Source organism: Cavia porcellus, unplaced genomic scaffold (assembly GCF_034190915.1).
Source record: "Cavia porcellus strain 051 isolate PalLab524CR breed Dunkin Hartley unplaced genomic scaffold, mCavPor4.1 scaffold_2, whole genome shotgun sequence".
Classification (NCBI taxonomy): domain Eukaryota; kingdom Metazoa; phylum Chordata; class Mammalia; order Rodentia; family Caviidae; genus Cavia; species Cavia porcellus.
The window spans coordinates 137386121-137407932 of record NW_026947485.1 but is presented as its reverse complement, the minus strand read 5'-3'; the positions used below and the strand labels follow the sequence as shown (position 1 = coordinate 137407932).

Genomic DNA, 21812 nt, shown 5'->3' with positions numbered 1-21812 from the left:
ACACTTTTAATTTTTTTCAAGTCAGTTCCATACTCATACTTTCATTTCATCCTCACAACATCCCTGTGAGGTAGGCTGGACAGGTACTTCAATATATTAGTCCGATCACACAGATGAAGAAAACAAGGGACCCCCAAATTATCTGATGACCTTAAGACCATACAGTATTTTGCCTGATGCACCTCTTATTATATTATGCCTCACTACTCTATAATGAACAACACAGAATCATTTAATTCATGGAGGGAAAGCGTTAAGTCTTTAGAGTAGCTGAAGTAAGCTTATCTATAATTTCATCAGTCACTACTGTATGCAATAGTCAATGTTACTGAGATCATTAGCTTAAATTTTACTGAGTGTTATCTGGCATTAAGACTTGCAACTTACAAGGAAAAAAGAGAAAAATTATGTGCTATGTATTTGACAGTATGAGGAACACCATCAAAGTTAGGTAGCAATAGCACCTCTGAGCAATCTCATATTTTTAAGGAAAGTTAGCCAATGGTAAGAGTTATTAGCCAATGGTAGAGTCAAGAAATGAAGAGCAGATTTTTTTTTATCCCTCTACCCTAGAAATACTTCCTTTTAGCCTAATCATCTCATAAATAGTTACTTTCCCAGAATGCCCCACACATACATACACACACACACACATGCAAAACAGACAGAAATGCAGAAGAAAAGACAGTTTCTTATTCAATGACCTGAGTAAACAGAAGTTTAAGACATTGCCACAGTCTGCATGTTGGATTTCCCCCTGCCACCCACCCCCAGCAGGAGCTGAGAATCTTTGTGGTGATACCACCCCTTGCAGCTTTTCAATACTTACAAAGAGAGAGAGAAGGAAGGCAGGAGAGCCCATGGGGACACTATCCTGTTAGAGGACAAACAAACACTGATCAGGTTCCACAGAAACTCTCAGCCACAAGCACCCCAAACCTCAGGACAGAGACACAAGCACCATACACACTGACAAAATTTTAAAACTCAAGAACAAGAGGAGAGAGATTCAAAAGCAATCTAGACACTATGACACTGGAATGGGAACTGACACAGCTCAACTCGACCAAGCTGGGTCATTTCCCCCACACTTGAGGGCATGCTCCCAAAGGAATAAATAATTCTCTCACATCACTAAAAATTCCTCTCAGGTAACCAGGTCTCTCAGGCTTAGCAGGTTTCTTTAATGATTGCATGGGAGCAAATGACTTCCATTCTAATATCTAAGTATCTGTAACCCATCTAAGTACCTATCTAACCTATCTAGTACAAGGTTGGCAGTGCAAAGAGGTAACATAAAGTTCTTATGTGCTTTAGACTTCTAACACGGCAACACTAGCAAACAGACTCTTTGTGGGTCTCCTTACCTTCTCAGAAGCATCCTGTTTTCGGGTAGAATCTCTCCCTCGGAGACTTTTAGCACTAATTCCAGACTCAGATGTTTGCATGATCAACTGTGTGGCCAAGAATTGCTGTAAGGAGAAGAAACAGGATTGGCCATAGAGACCTGACCTAATAAGGAAGAACCTCAAGCTGTGTAAATATGGGGTTTTTGTTTTTGTTTTTCTGAGACAGGGTCTCACTATGTAGTCTAGGCTTGTCTCAAACTCATAGTGGTTCTCTTTCCTCAGCCTCCTGAGTGCTGGGATTATAGAGGTATATCACCACCTAGCCATAAATAGGATTTTGTATGTGCCCTTCACTTAAATACCTGCTTTTTAGTGGTGCTAGGGATTGAACCCAGAACTTCAGGTATTCTACTCCAGTACCTTTTTTTTTTGATGGCAGTAGTGGTGTTGAGGGATTGGGGCATGTTAGGTAAGCAAGTTAGGAGCTATAGCCCTAGTCCTTAAATACTTTTTATTTATTGTCGGGTGTGGTGGCTTACACCTGTAGTCTCAGCAATCAGGAGGCTGAGGCAGGAGGATCGCTGTGAATTCAAGACCAGCCTGGGCTATAAAGTGAGCTCAAGGCCGGCCTGAACTGCAGAGCGAGACCCTGTCTCAAAACAACAAGAACAACAAAAAACTTTTTATTTTTAAATACTTTTTGGCTTATTGTTAATTTAGTATATTGTTTTAATTTTAGTTTAATAGGCATCCAAAAGAATCCTAAAGAGCCAGAAATTATGGTATACACCTGTAATCCCAGCACTGGGGACCTATCTACCCCCTCCAAATAGAAAATAAATCTGAAAATGGCAAATAGTTCTATAAATTCCTTACAAGAACAAAAATTTCTGCCCTCTAAGAATAAGAAAAAGAAGATTAGTCTAACTGACCAAAGGCTATTCCTCAACTAAAGTAATTTGACACACTCTGCAAAGACACATTATTGCCTTAAGGTTCAGTATTTCAAATGGTGACTGATAATACAACTTCAGGACAAAAGTAATTATCTGGTCAAGAAAAGGGACAGAGAAGGAATTCTTTTTGTTGAGTACACTTACCAGATACTTTGCACAATTAAAATGAATTTTTAAAATTCATTTTTAAAAAAATTTACTTAAAAACTTCAAGATAGGGATATAGCTCAGTGGTACAGTACTTTCCTAATATCCTTGAGGTATTGTATTTGATCCCTACACTACAAAAATTGAAAAAAAAGAGTCAGTGTGATGGCACATGCCTATAATCCCAGCACACTCGGAAGCTGAGGTAGAATTGCAAGCTTAAGTCCAGCCTGGGCAACTCAGTGAGAATCTGTTTCAATAAAAAAATAAAAATTAAAAAAAGGGCTGGGAATATAGCTCAGTGTGAAGGCTCTAAGTTTAATTCCTAAACACACACAATCAATCCTTCAGAAAATAGAAGTAATTTGCCTAAGACTGACTCTATCATAACTTCCTCACAAAGACTAGAGGAAAATCAACATAAAGTAAGCCAAAACAGAATATTAGGCTACTGTTATTCCAAGTAAAAGCCATAGCACCCCTCTCTGTCAAAACAAAGGATCCCCAAAGTACCTGTATTTGTTCCAAGACGTCTCGCTGCATCTCTACTGCCATGTGATAGACATCATGGTCAGAGCTATTATACATTACAGCATTCTGAAACATCAGCATAATGTCACGCTGAAATTCAGCAGTGCTGCGGATCAGTCCATTTTCAATGTTTTTTTTAATAGTTGACAAATCCATAGGCCTAAAAAAAAAGGGGGGTAAACGACAATAGAAACAAAGACTCAACCTGGATTTCTAAGTACAATGTCACTACATTCATCTTGTATATGCCTTCAGTTTTCTGCTGCCATGATTCAAAGTGCCAACTCCTCACACCAAAACATTCATTAAACCCAAAAAGCAATAAGTCTAGTATAAGATAATAAGCATCAAGAAAGGAAACAAAGGGGCATATTCTTTTACACTACTGGTAACCCAAATACTGGACCGGTCAGTTTAGTACATTGTTACTCTTACGTAAAAAATGTTTACCTTAAACTTACATCTAAAGCCAAAATTCACTACATGCTGGATGGAACATGGCTTACCTCTGCACAATGCTGTGGTAACCAGGTGCTATATCATCTGTAACAGGCTGCAGAAAGACATTGGCGTATCTGTCCAAAAGCAAAATAAAATAAAATTTAATTTAAAAAACATACTGACAGCTGGGCACGGTGGCTCAAGCCTGTAATCCCAGCACTTGGGAGGCTGAGGCAGGAGGATTGTTGCAAGTTTGAGACCAGCCTGGGCTACAAAGTGAGCTCAAGGCCAGCCTGAACTGCATAGCGAGACCGTCTCAAAAAGACAACAAACAAACAAAAAAACCAAAACCAAACAAACCAAACAAACAAAACCCAAAAACCATACTGAGGCCAGGAATTTAGCTCTGTGGTGTAGCACCTGCCTGGCAGGCACAAGGTCCTGAGTTTGATTCCTAGTCCCCACTCCACCCCTCCCCCCCATCACCAAAAAAGAACCTACTGATTGGTAAGGCCCACTCACCTATGATTAGCTGCAGCCCTCCATACAAGCATGATGGCTTTCTTCCAGATTTTCTGGGCCTGAATAGCTTCTTGATCTTCACTACAGACAGAGCTGAAACAGAAACATAGGAATTCTACTAGATGCAAGTTTTTGAAAGTCCTAGAAATGAATGATGACACACACCTATAATCCCAGCACTTGGGAGGCTGAGGAAAGAGTTACACAAAGTTCAAGGCCAGCCTGGGTTACATAGCCAAGATACCCTGCCTCAAAAACAACCACATGCAAGCATTCACACAGTCCTAATTACTTCTTTAGAAATATTTGCTCAGACTAAGAATGGAAAGATGAGAAAGTAAATGCTCTCTTGCTTTTCATCTTCATTATCATGACCTCAACGAAAAAATACCAGATACTCACAATTGTGAAGAAGCAGGGCTGCTGGGGATGGAGTCTGCCAGTGTGTGCGACTGCAGTGTAGCATTGTGTATGCTAAAGCCATCATCACTCTCACTCACAGGGGGTTCATTATCCATTTCTGACAAATAGCCTTCTCCTTGATCTTCTTCCTTAGGTTCTTCTAGGCTGGCTGCTTCACTGACTCCATCTTCCTCCTCATCTTCACCTGCGGCATCCTTAGACACAGTGTGCTCCAGTCAACAAATGTATGCAAAGCTATCCAGCAAATTACCATTATACATGATCTGTCTTCTGGGTTAGATCAGAAGATGGCCTCACACTTTTTTTTTTTTTTGACTGAGCCCTCTATCACTTATACTATCATCTATTTATAGAACTAAGTAATTTAGAACCTGGACAAAGAATAAAAACCCAGGATCTTTTTAAAAGGAAGAAAAAAAAAAAAGCTACTTACTTAAGACTAAGCTAAGAGGCGTTCCTTCTTTCCCCTTGCTCTTGAGAGGAACTCTGACCCTGGGTACAAAGTTATCAAAAATAGTTTTATTTCATGTCTCATCTGATGGAGCAAGCTCACATCACATTACTGTCTCTGTTACTATTGCTTTAGTAATTCTAAAAACAAAAATGAATGATTCTCTTTGAATAATCTGGAATGCCTATATATTCTCCCTGACTCTGGTATTCCTATTCACTCCAAATCACTCGGTGTATTAAAGCTTCTTCATGCACTATATGCAAAGAAAGGTCTGCATGACCTTACTCTTACAGACAGGAGGCACATACTGCTATCATACTCCTCCTATGCCACACTGTCCACTGAAGCTTTTCCCCATGCAACTCCTTACCAGTCTCATCTCAAGAGAATAAAGCTGTGACTTTACTAAAATTTAAAAAGTAATGCTATAGGAAAATCTAATCACATGGCAAGAGGAATAAAGAAAAGTCTGAAATACCTTTATCTGGCTTCCAAAAATAGTCCCTGATTCTTCTTTCAATGAGTCTGCAGAGGAGAGAAAGACTACCTGAAGATTTTTCCACCTTAACCTTCCATACTATGGACCAAAATCCCCTGCAATTCTCCTTTCCATGCTGACCTATTCTACCTCCTTTACTTGCCCACAACCCACAAACCCTCAGAAGCCAAAGTAAAAGAATTTCGTAACGAGTACAGATTTCCTGCCTTTTATTTACCTGACATTTCAAACTTGTGCTGCGTCTCTGCCTCTAAAGGATCTTCAATGAGATTTGAGTCATGTGATGGAGACAACATGCTTTCAGGGGATGCCTAAAGACCAAAAAAAGAACAAGGATCCTAAGGTATTGGTAAATTGCTATAGTTCTTACACTTTTTTCTTCAATATTAAGTCTACAGACAAAATTCTAAATCCCAACTCATGTAGTGACTCTAAATGGCTGCCTTAACAAAGATAAGTGCATATAGCACAACCCATAGGGTTTGGTTACATGAAACATGTCAGGACTCAGGAATGCAACTGAAGAATTAAAAGTCTAAGCCGTCACTCACTAGGTTATAACCTTTTATCTGCCCCAGTCCCTGATCTTATTTATTTACCTCTGTCTTCACAGATGTAAGTGGCAGCTCATCAATCTTCCCACTGGAACCATTTCCTTCAGCAATGTCTCCAGTTGCAGCACTTCTAGGCTCCTCATTTAGGTCTTGACTCCTGAGTTCTGGTGGCTCCATACTTGTGGGTGGAACAACTCCAGGTACTATTTCAGCCCCTGAAATGCCTGGCTCTGGTTCTGTAGGTTCCACCTTGATTTCAACACCAGTCTCCCTGATGTCCACCAGTTCATGGATTCCCTTGTTTTCTGTTTCCTCAAAGTCCAACCTCTCTTGCTTGACTGTCATCTCTGGTGTAGGGAGAGTTACTGGCTTATCCCGCTCCTGTTGGATTGGGTGCTCCCAGGGGCCAGGCAGGGATTGGGGGTCATCATTCTCTTCACAGAATGATAGTGCTGCTTCCACAGCTGCCACATCCAACACTTCAGGATGATCATCTACCTGTCCATAATACAGACTGTTGAGATCAAAGAAAAAAGCCTAAGACCCTCAATTTTGTTAGCACCAAATGAAATGTCCTGCGTCTGCAGTTTTTCTCTCCATCTTTTCAGTGTAATGGAAACAACCAATGAACAGACACAATCCAATACTAGAAGGATGGTTGGAGAGATAACTAGTGTGTCAGTACCAAAGGACTTTCAGACTATAGATATGGGCAGAAATGCTATTTGAATGATTTTTACTAGTGAAGAGCAATGAAGAGAGAAGCCTATGTAGTATCTATGAGAGATCCTTTGGTGTTTTGCTGAATAACTACCTTATCTTCAATAATGGCAATGATGTCTCCAACAGTCTCGAAGTCCAGTTCTTCACCTGTATAAGATACAGCAATATCCATCTTCTCAGCTAGATCTAAGTCTTCCTTTCCGTCTATGCTGGGAGCCTTTGATCCTCCAGATGTCTCTGCTACCCCTGATCGGAAACACTCTTCTTTGATAGAATTAATAATCATGGAAATTTCACTGCTATCCATGGAAACAGTCACAGTATGTGGATCTCCCACAGCTTCCATAGGAACACAGGTATCAGGCTGACTCACTGAATAACAGAAAGAAAGAAGCATTTCAGAAACTTACTGGGTACTAAGTGACCACCCAGAGATCACACCAGAGCTGCAGACAGGTATCAAGTCCCACACATTTAAAGTTACAAACTCTTATCTGTCCATATTTTCTTCTTCCCAGTCTTATTTAGAATGTAAGATAAAGAACACATTCTTAAAGCTGCTCGTATTTGTACATTTAATCATTTTATCCCAAAACAGAAATGGCCACCCATATCTTTGTTTCTAAGGATAAAGATAGCACATCTCTACAGAGAAAGAACAGAAGCATATGAATTGGAGCTAATCTCTTGGCCATTTTTCTTTAACTGAAAACTCAAAAACTAAATTTTGATTCTACAAGCTGCTCAGGGCGTAGGTCAGAGACGCACCTGGAGCTACACTTTCAGGAGTAGAGACAGCCGGAGCAGAGGATGGTGCTGGCAGCGCAGGCATCATGACAATGGTAGCCTGGGATACAGACTCTACAGGGGGCGGCACAAGTTTAACTGGAGGCTCACTGGCAACAGTAGTGAAGGAAGCAAGAGGTGTGGTGAACTGTGTCGGACCAGCTTCTAAAAGCCGGGAAAGAGTGGGAGCACCTAACAGAGAAAGAGGTACACGAAATGAGGTGAGAAGAAAGCATATGAACAAGAGATAACAGCCACTTTAAGACTCAACCAAGAAAATATTTTGTAGTCTCAAAGATGAAAGCAACTCTAGTGTTAAATATAGCCTTACTGGGGCTGGGGATTTAGCTCAGCAGCATAAGCACCTGCCTTGCAAGCAGGCGGTCTTGAGTTCAATCCCCAGTACCGTAAAAAAGGAAAAAAAACCCCAAAAAACATAGCCTTAATGTCTCCAACCTTACCTAAGATCTTCCTCCAACTTACAAATGAACCAAAGTACAACACAAAATGTAAGAAAAATGGGTGATAACTTTTCCTCAGTTACTAGGAACAACAAAACAAAACAAAACAAAAACCTGGTATGACTAAACCTGTCACTTCCTTTAAGATTCAGCATGCTATGAACCATCAGAGTTCAACATCATTCAAATATCAGTATCCAATGTTTACATATTTTGCAAAGCTTTTTTTCTCTTTACATTTTTTAACCTTATTTATTCTCATTAAACTACACACATCACAATTAGTAAAATAGAAAAACTGAGTCCCAAATGTTAAGCTAGCTACGCAGGGTCCTAAAAGCAATGTTACGAAAGCCTAAGATTCAAGTACAGATCTCTGGTTTCAAATCTCTCTCCTTTTCTACAATCTCAGGTGTGTCTAGCACATTTCCACAATTTTGCGAGGCCAGAAAAGCTTCTTCAGGAACTTGATTGCTACTCTGAACAGCATCTTTTCCATAGTCAATCACTTTGTCTGTCTATTTGCTTTTTTGAGACAAGGTCTTTCTTGAGACAAGGTCTTCTTGTTTTATAGCCCACGCTGGCCTCAAATTTGAAGTGATTCTCCCATCTTAGCCTCCCAAGTGCTGGCACAGGAACATGCCACCACACCCAGCTCAAAACTGCCTTTTAGTTATCTGAATTTTTAAAAAATATATTCCTTTTATCACCTTATAACAGTATATACTTTGACCAACATTTTTCCCTTTCCTCTAGCTTCCAAAGCCTATGGTAATCCCTGTTTTGTTCTGTCCTTCAATACTATTTGCCAAACTATCAATATTTTAAAGATGGAACAGATTAGTAATCTCAGTCACTTACTTTGCTTAACAGATAAAGTAGCTCCAAAACAGAATTAGAAAAAGTAGTTGGGCATTAAATCTAAGACTATCAACTGTTTAATAACGAACACTGAAATCAGGTTTATTATCTCTGAAGTACATAAAAGAAGAGTAGTGACTTACCTGAAGCAGCAGGGGAGGCTGCAACAGCATTGGGTGTTTGCTGTATCTCCCCACCATGAATCATGGGAAGGACCCCGCCTACCTCCAGAAGGACTCCTGTACTGTTCAAGTGGCCGGAAGCCACAGCCATTTCACTCTCATTGACCTGTCAGGAAGAATAGAGATGAAGGCTACACACAAGTTTTCCTTTACTACCACTGCCCAAAAAAGCTGCAGAAGCCAACCAAATTCTTAAAGACTAAAACTTACTATCCACAGAGAATAACTCAAGACACATTGGAAATTCTAAACTATAATGTTCAGAACTTATTTCACAAGAGTTCTCTGGGGAAGACAAGGAAAATAATTGTGGTTCTGATTATTAGGATTCAAGGATACTATCAACTTACTGTCTTATTACTGCTGTTGTTACTCTTTTATTAACATTTAACTAAAAGATTTCTTCCTCTTTTGAACTTTTTTTTCCATGTCACATTTAGGTCCCAGGCACTCCCTTCCAATACTAAATCACCACAGCTCTCAAACACCCACAGAAGTCTCCATACCAGTCTGGGGCTGGTAGGCAGGAGGCTGCCTTTCTTCAAGAGCTCTGACAGCAGAGGGGAGGGGGGTGGAGTTGCTTTCTGTCCAAGCATCTTTTTCTGGGGTGAATCATCTGTTACTGGGGTCATGGGGGCTTCTAAGGGTGCAGAGCCTGGAGGAAGGGTGTCAGGAATCCCAGGAAACGAGGTGACTGGGGTATTCGGCAAAGTCCCAGGGGTTACCTAAGAGACAACAGAGAACCTTTATCTGACTTCTCAAACTATGGAAGGTTCCCTCCTAATCTGGTCGGGTTAGTGTGTTTATTATTTTATTAGTTCTGAGTGGAAATGCCCAGAAACCCTCTACCTATTTTTAGCTATACTTCTCCGCAATATTTTTTCTTCCACCCACATGACCCAACCATTCGTCCAACTTGACATTTATAAACTCCTTACCCCCTACTAATATTACAAGGAAATTATCCCTTATTTCAGCAGGAAATATACTAGTGTAATTAGCAAATAATTCCTAAACACAGTCATTTACCTATCTCTCAAAAGAGCTTTTAAGTGCATATACCCTTATCTTAGATCACAGTACAAGGAAAGTTGTCTCTAGGCCAAAAGTAGTTTCCTCATCACTTAGTGCTCTGCCAGGCTACTATACTTCACTGGTCAATTCCAATGGATGGAAATATACTCACTCCAGAGGTGGCCTCTTCCAGAGTGGTTGGAGTCAGGTCCCCAAGGGGATATTCACCTCCTGGGGAGGCAGAATCTATTGGAGAACGAACCATCACAGTCGGTAGCCTCCGAGGAGGTGTTTTTACTGCCTGACGAGCTAGAACATAAAAGAGAACAAAGCTTAAATCTTCCAAGATTAAATAAATGAAACTATATATAGCACTAGTCTACTATTATATAATGAAGGACAAATAAGAATGCTGCATTTCTAAAATAGTATAAATTTGCATAAGAAAGCTTTAACATTCCTGGAGATAATTTTTAAATCTTTCCTAAGAGCAACTGTCACATTAAGTAAACTCTAATCCTGTAACAGTCTTTGGAGTAGAAAAAGTTTACGTATTAATATATTCTTGAGCAACTTAAGATTTTGTTTATAAAACAATCTCATTTGTTCATAGCATGTACTGTCAGAATTTCCAATGTTGAAGTTTTCCCCCTTATCCAACGATCGAGTTGTTTTCAATCTTTTTTTTCATAGCCTTTGACTTCTAAAACCTTAATTATGTTCAATGTCTTATTATTTAAGTTGTTGTATCCTAAAAGTAAATTAGAGGTCTAGTGAAATCTAAGCAGAGATAATTTTTTGAAAGTTTCTTCCTGGTCATTAAGGAGTGTTTTTACTCTGGAAGAAGAATACATTATAGGAGTCTTTTGTATGTGGTGTGGGCTTGGGGACTGAACCCAGGATTCTCAGAAATGCCAGGTAAGTGTTTTACCACTGAGCTACGTTTTCAGTCCCCACAGTTACATTTCATAAGGCTCTTGTGTAAACGCACATATAAATCTGTATCTTTTTTTTCCTTGTTAATTTGTCTACTGTCAATTTGCTCCAGAGACTCAATTGTTGAAACTTTTTAAACTCTCCTACAGTTCTGGCAAGTCAGCAAGAGACCAAAACATTCTTCTTGCTTCAGGGGCAGCAATTAGGAAATCATGAACATGACAAACCATTAAGACGGAGATATATAGAAAGGGCAGAAAGAACCTGAAACATACTGGTGAAATGGAAATACCTCTTAAAACAAACAAATCAGGGAGAAATGACAAGAGAAAAGCTTTCTAGTGAATTCTGTGACAAAAGTCTTGCAATTATCATAGTCAGCTGTTTAACAGAGGCATTTAGTTCACCTTACCTTGGTATGCAGCATCTGTAGCCTTCCTCTTTACTTCAGCCTCCTCTTCCTCTAATTTCTTTTTCCTAAAGAAGGAATTAAAAGTTAGATGTTAGCCAGCTCTAGCTCCTTCCTGTAATTCACAAAGAATTCATAAAGAATTTTTTTTAAAAAAACATTTTAGAAGAAAGGCTCAAACAGGAGTTTTAGTTAGTAAAACAGCCAGCTGGTATGTATTAACTTCAAGTTCTTCACTCAGGGAAAAGAGGTACTTTTATTTTTATTTATTATTTTTTAGGTACTGGGGATCAAACTCACAACTGCACTCTTACAAGGCAGACACTTATGCTGCTGAGCTAAATCCCCGGCCCACAGAGAAACTGTTTTTTTGTTTTGTTTTTGGAGACACTTTTAAATTAGAACTGTTATGCTCTCATATGGAAATGTGTCAACACATCTGCCTCTAGGCTTCACTGTCCCCTCCCAGCCACCAGACCAGGTTTGCCTTCTAAGAATCTGTGCCAAATCTAAAGGGATGGGAAGCAGAAGAAATAAGATAGATTATCTGAGGGGGAAAGAACTAAAAAGAAAGATGAAAGAATAATATAACCCACATTGCAATGTCATTGCAAAGCTCATCCAGTCTGCTGTCCATGTGTCCAGCTTGAATTAGTTCTGCATCTCTTTTCAACCGTCTGTAGAAAAACAGGTACATATAACTGGCTTATTTTTCATGTCTTTTGACATGAGAGCTACTATATTGTCTAGGATGGTCCCAAAGTCAGACTCTCCTGCCTCAAATCTCCTGAAGTAGCTGAGGTTAGAAGATCACATGACTGCAATCCCAGCAGTTGGGAGGCTGAGGCAGGAGGATAAGGAATTTGAGAACAGCATGGAGTACACAGCAAGTTCAAAGCCAACGTGGACTATACCGTGAGACCAGTACCAGAATTCAGATCCCAAGTTTTTCCCAACTATTTCACATGCTGCTTGATTAGTACCTATATTTCTCCTGGGTTTCCTTTATCACTTTCTTTAGTTCCTCAACTCTCTCAGCAGTCAGTTTCCGAACAATAACATCTTCAACTGTTTCCACTACTTCTCCTTTTTCACCTCGTTTCCGTCTGTGGAAGACAAAACAAAACAATTCAATCATATTTGAATAAGAGAACATTTGTTCCCATTCTCACTTACTTTCTTTGCCTTTTTGCCACTTACGGATAAATTCTATACATTAAATCCCCAGCTTATGAACATTCAAGTTACGAGCTTTCACAAATACAAATGGGCCTCACATTATGATATTCGTATATGCAGACAAATCTTGGAAGTAGCTCATTTGTCTACTGCACATTGTCACAGTTGTGCTACTGTATGCATACTGCACAGTATAATAGTATATAGTAGCACATTGCTCCATGAGAGCCCAGGATGTTCAGAAGCAAGAGGAAAAATAGTGGTGATGTGGAGGGGCCTGCTAGGAAGCACAATACAATAACTATGGAAGCAAAAGTGAAAACAATTGAGACTAGCCCGAGGCAAAAAAGATGACAGACATTGATTGCTCTTATAATGTAAATTGTTCAATCATTGGCACAATTCTGAAGAACAAGGCTAGGTCTGGGGATATAGCTCAGTGGTATAGTGCCTGGCTGGCAAGCATGAGGTTGTGAGTTCAATTCCCAGTACAAAACAAAACAAAACAAAAACAAACAAACAAACAAAACAAAAAAAGGACAGTATTATGGAACATATTGAGTTTATAATTTACATTGTATATCTGTGCCAAAGGCGTGTAAGACTCACTTTGTTAAGAGTGCAACTATGAACATTCTCCCACATGAACTTGCAAATCAGGAACTTACTCTACTTTTCACTTTCCTACAGGGCAGGAGGTAGTGGTGGTGGGTAGTGATGAGGGGATTAAACCCAGGGCCTTATGTACTCTAAGCAAATGCTACCAATGAGCTACATCCCCATTTCAATACTTTTACCACCAAGTAATTATAAATAAAAGATATCCAGAATAAAAAACTTCCTACTAAAAGAGTTTGACTGAAGTACCTGGCTTTATACTTACTTTGGGGTCTCAGTGGTCTCCAAGAGCTCTGAATACTGAGAAGCACAGTGCTATAGGAAAAAAAAAAAAAAAAAAAAACAATGTGATGAGGAGGGGGAAAGGAAGGGTGAAAAAAAGAGGATAGAAGGAAAAAAAAATGGAAACAAGGCTTGCGTAAATAAAACAGTGATTGAAGATAGGGGAGGGGTCTGGGAAAAAAAGAACTAAAATATATTATGTACAGGTACAAATTCCCTATAATAAATGTGATCATTATGCATATCAAAAATGTACCACTAACTGTGTACCACAGTTAACTAAAAATAATGTGATGAACAAATCTAGAAGTAGTAAGTTTTCAAAGTTTCAACAGATTAAACAAGGAAGTTATTTTCAAGATGTATGAGATTTCTAGAAAAGCAAATTACTTTGCAATTAAGTCAGCTCAAAGTAATACCAGGATTCTGAAATCTTTTGGCTTAAGTCTGTTTGAGAAATGTCAGCTTAACTACTGTATCAATATTTACAGTTACTATCTATTAGTAATAGCATCATGGCACTGTGCTAAATGTTTTACAAGTCCTGACAAGCTTAATTGTGGCCAGGACTGACTTGGAAACTGATTAGGGGATTAGTAAAGCATTTCTCTGTGTCTGGGTATGTCATGTCAAGGAGGTGTCACTTTGGAATCTGATTCCTGACCTCTTCCTCTCTGGTGCTGTCCTTAGTTCTGTTTCTCTGACAAAATAAGCTGAGTTTTTTTTTTTCTACCATGGCTTTTGCCATGCTCCTTCCTTATAACCATGGACTAAACCCTCTGAAACTATGAATCAAATTAAATCTCTCCTCCCTTAAGTTGTGGACATTGAATATTTCTCCCAATAATAGGCAAGCTGACTTATACAAATAACTCAAGTAACTTTACAACCACCCTGAAATAACTCTTAACTGTTTTATAAATGAGAAAACTGAGGCTCAATGTCCAAAATGTTTAGGTAGAATCATACAAAACTGAGACCTGTATAACTACCAACCATGCACTTTTTTTTTTGGTCTTTTTCCTTTTTGTCGGTACTAGGGATCAAACTCACGACTGCCTGCTTCCAAGGCAGGCGCTTATACCGCTGAGCTAAATCCCCAGCCCCTCAACCATGCACTCTTAATAATTATACTCCAGTGAGGATTTTGAAATATCAAGCTTTGCATAAATTAGCAAATAGTGAGAAATAAAGCATTGTCAACTATTCTACTTCATAAAAGCCTTGTAATTACTATGCAGAACCTGGTAAAGAACCTACCTCACATCCCACTGATTATGAAAGTTTTCACTTGGTAACTTACTTTTTGAGAGAACCAGTCTGGAGGGCGGCCAGGTTCTGCAAATGGCTTGATTGCTCTGCTAACTGATACCCTACAAAATGAGGTAAGCCTTGTTACACACCAAATACAGTAAAACAAAAGGAGAACTATGCTAAGTTCCAAGTTCAAACTTCAAAATGAAAAACTATCACACAAAAATTCTGGAGTATCATTTATGTGTATTTGTTTTGCTTTTTGAGACAAGGTATCACTATGTAGCTCAGATTGACCTTCAACTCACTATGTAGTTCAGGCTGGCCTTGGATTTGTGGTGAGTCTCTTGCCTCAGCCTAGGACTCTGGCATGCACCACCACACCTGACTTTGGAATATCTTTTATTTATCTATCTTTTAGAGAGACAAGCGTCTTGCTAATTTATTACATTGCCCAGACTGAGTTCAAACTTGTAGTGATCCTGCTGCCTCAGTCTCCATAATGTCGGGATTCTATGCATGTACCACCATGTCCAACTTAAGTTTGGTTCTTTGAAAAAAGTTCTGTGTTGGACCAGACATGGTAGCATATGCCTATAATCACAGCACTCAGGAGATTAGGACAGGAAGATCATTGTAAGTTCAAAGCCAGCCTAAACTAGATAGCAAAATCTTGTCTCAAAAACAAAAAGTTCTGTCTTGACCTAGGGATGTAGCTCAGTTATAAAATGCTTTAACTTAAGTGGCACTGTGTTAAATCCCTAGTACCAAAAAAAAAAAAAAAAAAAAAAGCACCCTAGTACTGCAAAAAAGAAAAATTTCATTAATACAAAAAAACTGGTAAAAACAAAAACTCAAGTAAGCTCAATAAACAGTATAAAAAGATTTTTAACTATGTCTTTGTTATATTATATAGACAGCTATCAGAAAAAATAAAGTTTGATCCATACTTCATATCTGATGTACAAAATTCCAAATGGTTCAAAAGATTAAAAATATTTTTAAAGTCAACCATGCAAGTACTGGAAGAAAGCGTAAATACTATACAATCTCATACTGGAGAAATTTCTAATTATTTCACAAAATTCATAAAAGAAATATATTAATACACTTAAAAGTTTTAATATAAAAAATAGCAGCAATATAATAGCACAGCTAATTGGCATTTTTTAAAAAAATTTTTATTTAAGGAGAAAAGAAAAGAAAGAAAAAAAAAACAGTGAAGGGGTACAAGTTATACAGATTTACAGAAGAAAAAAATGCGCAGTAGGAAATCACTAGTTAATGGATTACATATTGCCATCTTAGAAATAATTGTTCCAGTCACAAAATTAAAGCTTGTAGAGTGGACATTCCAACAATGATACTGCAAACAGTTCTGTTCAATGATCCAATAAAACTCTGTGATATCATTTTCTATCTTATACACTTAAATATACATGCAGTTATATAGTTTAGAGCACTTTCTTTTCCTCTCTTTTGTACAGTGACTATTACACATTTTGGGTTTCATTGCTCCCACGGTTCGTATTGCTTTTTTGGAAGAGAGTAAAACCAAATGTGACATAACAGAACAGAATCGGTCAAGTCAAAAGGGTGGACATAATAGATAATATAAAAACATAATACAAGGTGATCAACAATGGTTACCATAATGCCTCCCGCTATTTCTAATAGAATTGCCTATATCATTAGTTGTAATACAATTGAACAAAACCATAAAGAATAAAACCGACAAAACCAAAACATTGGAGATATTGTAGGTCTTCAAAAGTAGATAAAAGTCAACGAGAATGGGCGTTATAATGAATCTCATTATCTTCTCAGCTGATGCCTAAACTTTCGAACCTGATACTATCCAGCAAAACAGAATAGAGGAACCTCAGTCAAAAACAAGATGGTGAGAGTAATACAGGGCTTCAAATCGAGATAATAGAGAGTCAAAGTGGGTTACTATATTATATCCTGCTATATTTTTCCCTTTAATTAAATGGATAAAAATAAAAAAGTAAATAATGGAGTGGAGATTGAGAAAAAAGAGGGCATAACAGCGAAACAGGGCAGATCAAAACATAACCATTTAAGCAGAATAGTGTTTCACCACCAGATAATCCTGACCCAAAAATAGTTACCATATTGACTCCCTCCCTGAAGTCCTTGAGTACAACTTCATATACTGTAGCATTAAGTATATCAAAACAATGTAAAACCATTTAAGAGAATGACAGCATTATAGAGTATTTAGAATCGACTAACAGAAAATGAACAATGGTCTCCGTATAATCTCCTTGTCTTTAAAAGGTTTTTGCTTATACTATCGTACATAACAAAATCCAATAAGATACAACCTGTTTAGACCATTGGAGACAGAAGAACAAAAGCTAGATGAGACTTCAAAACAAGATGGTACTAAATCAGCATTACCTATTAAGATGTCATTTTCTCCAAAAAAAGCTATTCTTATCATCCAATCTTCTCTGTCTCATTTCTGTTGAGCTCTTTTTCTGTCAGTAGCTGTCAGTTTGTCTTCTTCATTTTGTTCTCTGCTCCATTCGTGGTGGCCTCCCTGCCACTATTTCTGGGTTCTTTGTATTTTTCTTTTTTTAGAATATCCTGCAATACTTTCTGTAGGGTTGAATTGGTGGTTGCAAATTCCCCCAGTTCCTCTTTATCCTGGAAGCACCTCGTTTTTCCATCAATTTCCAGGGACAGTTGTGCAGGATATCTCAATCTTGGCTGGAGATTATTATCTTTCAAAGCTTGAATTATTTCTCCCCATGCTCTTCGTGATTTGATGGTTTGTACAGAGAAATCTGCTGTAATTCTGATGGGTGTTCCCTTGTAAGTGATCTGTTTCTTGTCTCTTACAGCTTTTAATATTCTGTTCTTGTATTGAATTTCTGGAATTTTTATTATTATATGCCTGGGTGTTTCTCTGTTAGGGTTGTAGGTAGCTGGGGTCCTGTATGCCTCATACATCTGAGCATCTTTACCTTTTGCTAAATTAGGAAAATTCTCCTGGATTATTTCTGTGAGTAGCTTTTGTAGTTCACTTGTTTGTGTCCCTACTTCTTCTTTTATGTTCTTAATCCTTAAGTTATGGCTCCTCTTATCATCTTCTTGTCTTTGTATTATTGCTGCTTGTTTCTTTGTTATTTTTAAGAAGTTTTTCATTTCATTCTCCCATGTTTCAAGTCTGCCCTCCAGTTCAGATAGTCTGTCCTTAGTTTCTTTCAAGCTTTTATGCCAGTCTTGGATAGACTTCTTAATTTCTTGATAGTCCCTTTGAACCTGCTTCACATACTCAATGCTTTCTCTGTTTTCTCCATCAAGCAATTCTCCCCTCTTTTTCTGTTCTTCCATTCCACCATCTGCTTTTTCCTGGGTGGTGCTTAGCATTTCTGTAACTATTCTGCATACTTCTAGCTTCAGGTCATTGATAACTTCATTCCTGAATTGGTCTATGAGGCTCTCTATATGGCGCTTAATGTATATTGGTGCGGTGTCCACTATTGCCTGATTCTCAGGATTGGGGGCCGAGGAGCCTTTTTTGTTGCTTCCCTTCCCCATATTTTCTGTTCCTTATAAAATGCAAGCTTACATGGGAGGCCCGGCTTCCCTGCCTGTCAGCCACAGCCTGATCAAATTGCGCTGGCTAGTTGTTCCCGCCCACCGCTGCGCACCAGGGAATTGCGGAGGAGGCAGCCTACGCGGGAGTCAGTCGCTCCTCCGGGCCACCGTCTGGCTCTGGGATCTGGGTTAGGCCAGCCTAGGGAGTCTGCCAGCAGCATCACTCAGGCCAGGCACTTTTCACCAATCCCGTCCGAGAGGGGAATGTGTGGCTGGAGTTGCCACCGCGCCCTGCTCTTACAGGACTGCCTGAGCCCAGAAAAACCTCCGCTGGAGTCAAACTGTGGTAGGGGGTCAGTTTCTCGCTCACCTCGCCACCAGTCAGTTTTCGTGTACGCCTCCTTGTCCGTCCTGTTTCCGACTCCTTTCGCAGACGCCCGTTCCCAGAGCTCGGCGCGTCTCTCCTTGCCGAGCCGCTGTGGAGGCAGCCAGCCGCCGGGCGGCGGGAAACCCAAATCGCGGTTTCCAACGGCGCGGGGTCGAGCCTCTACACCGAGTCTTTTCTGTTCCTGTTTTAGCGCCAGGACTGTATCCTAAGTTGGATTCTCTCATCCCAGTTCGTTCCTGAGTCAGCAGAGCATATCTCTACTGGTTCATATCTCCTTAGTCCGCATCATTCCTGGCCTCTGAGCCGAGCCTTTCAGAGAGCCTTCAGTAGTTGCTGTTGTCTGTCCGCCATGTTCTCCCGGAGTCCCCAGCTAATTGGCATATTAAAAAAGGAAAAATGTACCTCACTGATCAGGCAAATACCTTCTTAATATGTATGGGATTCTCTCCATCCCAATCTAAAGACAAAGACTAATATAAAATACAGAATTACAAAAAGCTGCAAGAAAGAAAATATAAGGTGGCTCTTTAACATTTGAAGATATTTTAAAAAACATTTGAAGATATTCCACTTTGCTCATAAAATAAATGCAAAGTAATGAGGAAACAATATTATTGTTAAAGACCAAAAATATCCGTAAAATAGGACATAAAAAACAGGTACCAGCTAAGTATGGCGGTTCATGCCTGTAATCCCAGCATTGAGGAGGGTGAAGGAGGAGGATCACTGTGAGTTCAAGGCCAACCCAGGCTACTTAGTGAGACCTTGTTATAGAACAGTATACTGAAAAATGGAGGAATGGTACAGAGCAGAGAAAGAGACCCTCTGAGACTTGCTGTTCAGACACTGGAATGTAACAACATGAGGAAAAGAAGGGAAGTGGGTTCCCTGGACCTGGGAAGCATGTGCAGCCAGAATTGAAGCCCACAAGGAGTGGAGAGAGAAACTTAGAGAAGGAGGTAGCATGTAGCACCTTCTTCCTGAGCCACAATTCACTGCATGACAGGAGCAGTTCAAACCTGAGGACACATGGTAACTACTGGCAATCCCAGAAGTCTTAATGAAGAGATGCAGCAGTGGAAAGGAACAGTGCACTGGCTGGTGTTTGGGAATCATCTTGGGAGAGGGCCAACTGAGTTCTGAGTTCAGAACTCAGAACAACTGCTGGATCCATTTAGTGACTCCCAGCTGAGTTCAAGCTTGCAGGAGGTACACTGACTGCTGTAGGCTGGTTCAAGTCCAGTCCTATCCTCAGGGCAAAAACCAGCCTGATCTTCAGGGGAAATAAAGGTGCAGCTCACTGAGATTATCCAATGCTTCAACATAAAGCTACTGCTGGCTTGCTGGGATAAATCAACATGAACGTGGTCTCTGTTTCCAAACATTATCTACCAATGACAGCAGAGACAAACCTTGAAAGGGATACCACTTTTTTTTTCTTTATTTTTCCCCCCTTCATTGAGTGATCTTGTTTTTATGAGTGTGAACATGGTTTCTGTTTTTTATGTGGTTTGTTGTTCTGTTCTTCCTCTTTCCCACCTGTCTTCACCAGTTTTCTAAAGTTTTCATGATTCTCCTTTGTCCTCCAGCCTTGCTTCTAATCTCTTTTTCTGTTTCTATTTTTCCATTCTCCTAATCCCTTTTAAATTTTTCTCTCCTGAGGGTAAAATTAGCACACTGAGGGCTTATTTACTGCATGATCTTCTGGTTTTAGATTTTATTATATAACTATAAAATCTAGTTCAGAAGTTTTTTTTTTGGTTTTTTATTTTTTAATTAATTAGTTATCAATATTCTTGTTTTGGTTTTTTTGGTGGTGGTACCGGGGGGGTCAAACTCATGACTTCATGCTTGCCAGACCGGCACCTATACCATTGAGCTAAATCTTTTTTAGTTCATAAGTTTAAAGGAGGCAAATTAACAGTTAACTCAGTTCATCATTTTTTAAGTTGTGTTTGATGCTACTGTTATTGATGATTGTACCACTTTAGCCAAGTAACATAACTGTTCTAACAAGCTATTTCCCCTGGTAAACCAAGACTGAGAATGCCTAAGGATCATCGGAAACACTGTGGGCCAGTGCCTAAGAACTAGGGGCTGGCATAAATACGCAGCAACTTTTGACCTCCAATAAACTGAAAGGATTCAAAATCTCCAAACTAGCTACACCTGGAAGATACTTCTGCAAAGCAGTTACTTTCTAGTGGTTATAAATACTAGTGATAAAGCTACTCATCATAGCAATTTACAAGCATGAACCTAGGACTTAAACTAAAAAATAAAAATGAGAAGACACTCAAGATGCAGAGGGTGACAATGCACAATGTATGTACCACTGTTGCCCCCTGACTGACCTGTTTGAAGTTTTTCTTTTTCTACTTGAAATAAAATGGATTTGGGGAAACAAACAAAATGCAACCCTAGACATTCAGTTCACCAAAGGCAAACCCAGGAAGCAATGAGGTGGGAAAAATCTAAACGCCACCATCCTGGCCTCTCTGAAGTAGTAGCAACAAAGCAAACGAATGAGGTGCTAGAAAAAAAAAAAAATCACCTCAGAAATAATTTCTCAGATAACTACAGAGTTGGTGACAATGAAAAACATACTTAGAGACTCCAGAGCAAATACAGATGAAAAACGGAGGAACTTAGGAAAACGATGGAAACCATGAATGCCCAACACAGGAAACAAATGAAATCCATAAAACAGATTCAAGCAGATATCCAGGAGACTAAATATTCCATTGACAGTAATCACAGCATAATAACCAGTGTGAAGACAGGCTTGGGTTTAGCAATCATGAAAAGGGAAATTCTTAAAAATAGTAAGGGACCATGAGAAATAAATCCAGCAGCTGCTAAATGAAGGAAATAAGAATAAAAGAAAGCTGATTGTACTACATAAAAAAGCAGGAGATAGCACAAATGATTAAATTTAAAAACAAAAAATCTAAAACTTGGTCACAGAAGTCATGGCAGAAAGCTTCCCTGGCAGAGAAAGAGAATTTGACATGCATGTAAGTGAGGTATACAGAACTCCAATTAGCCACGATTTAAAAAAACAAAAACAAAAACAAAAAACTATAGCAAAGCATATCGCAGTCAAGATTCCAGAAATTCAACACAGGAACAGAATATTAAAAACCATCACAGAAAAGAAAATCACCTATAAGAGAAAGCTGTTGAAAAGTCGGAGTCTAAGCTGACTTTACACAAACTCTCATATCTAGGAGAGCTTGTAGTGAAGTATTTCAAGGCCCTGAAAGAAAACTT

The 21812-nt window shown here is 39.1% G+C and overlaps 1 protein-coding gene across 3 annotated transcripts in view; it reads right to left on the bottom strand.

The window, feature by feature from the left end:
- Positions 1-21812, bottom strand: part of Brd8 (bromodomain containing 8) — a 32147-nt gene that overhangs the window by 1300 nt on the left and 9035 nt on the right. The window contains exons 3-21 of one of the 3 annotated variants that reach the window (XM_063245431.1): positions 14631-14700; positions 13311-13360; positions 12232-12354; positions 11845-11925; positions 11252-11316; positions 10076-10212; positions 9396-9614; positions 8851-8995; positions 7368-7577; positions 6691-6971; positions 5922-6374; positions 5540-5633; positions 5302-5348; positions 4349-4563; positions 3947-4039; positions 3490-3558; positions 2966-3143; positions 1368-1472; positions 830-874 (exon numbers count right to left, since the gene is read on the bottom strand). In XM_063245431.1, the coding sequence (XP_063101501.1) occupies positions 830-874; positions 1368-1472; positions 2966-3143; positions 3490-3558; positions 3947-4039; positions 4349-4563; positions 5302-5348; positions 5540-5633; positions 5922-6374; positions 6691-6971; positions 7368-7577; positions 8851-8995; positions 9396-9614; positions 10076-10212; positions 11252-11316; positions 11845-11925; positions 12232-12354; positions 13311-13360; positions 14631-14700 (2680 nt within the window). The remainder of the gene's footprint in view (positions 1-829; positions 875-1367; positions 1473-2965; positions 3144-3489; positions 3559-3946; positions 4040-4348; positions 4564-5301; positions 5349-5539; positions 5634-5921; positions 6375-6690; positions 6972-7367; positions 7578-8850; positions 8996-9395; positions 9615-10075; positions 10213-11251; positions 11317-11844; positions 11926-12231; positions 12355-13310; positions 13361-14630; positions 14701-21812) is intronic. The other 2 variants (XM_063245432.1, XM_063245433.1) reach the window with 2 other exon arrangements.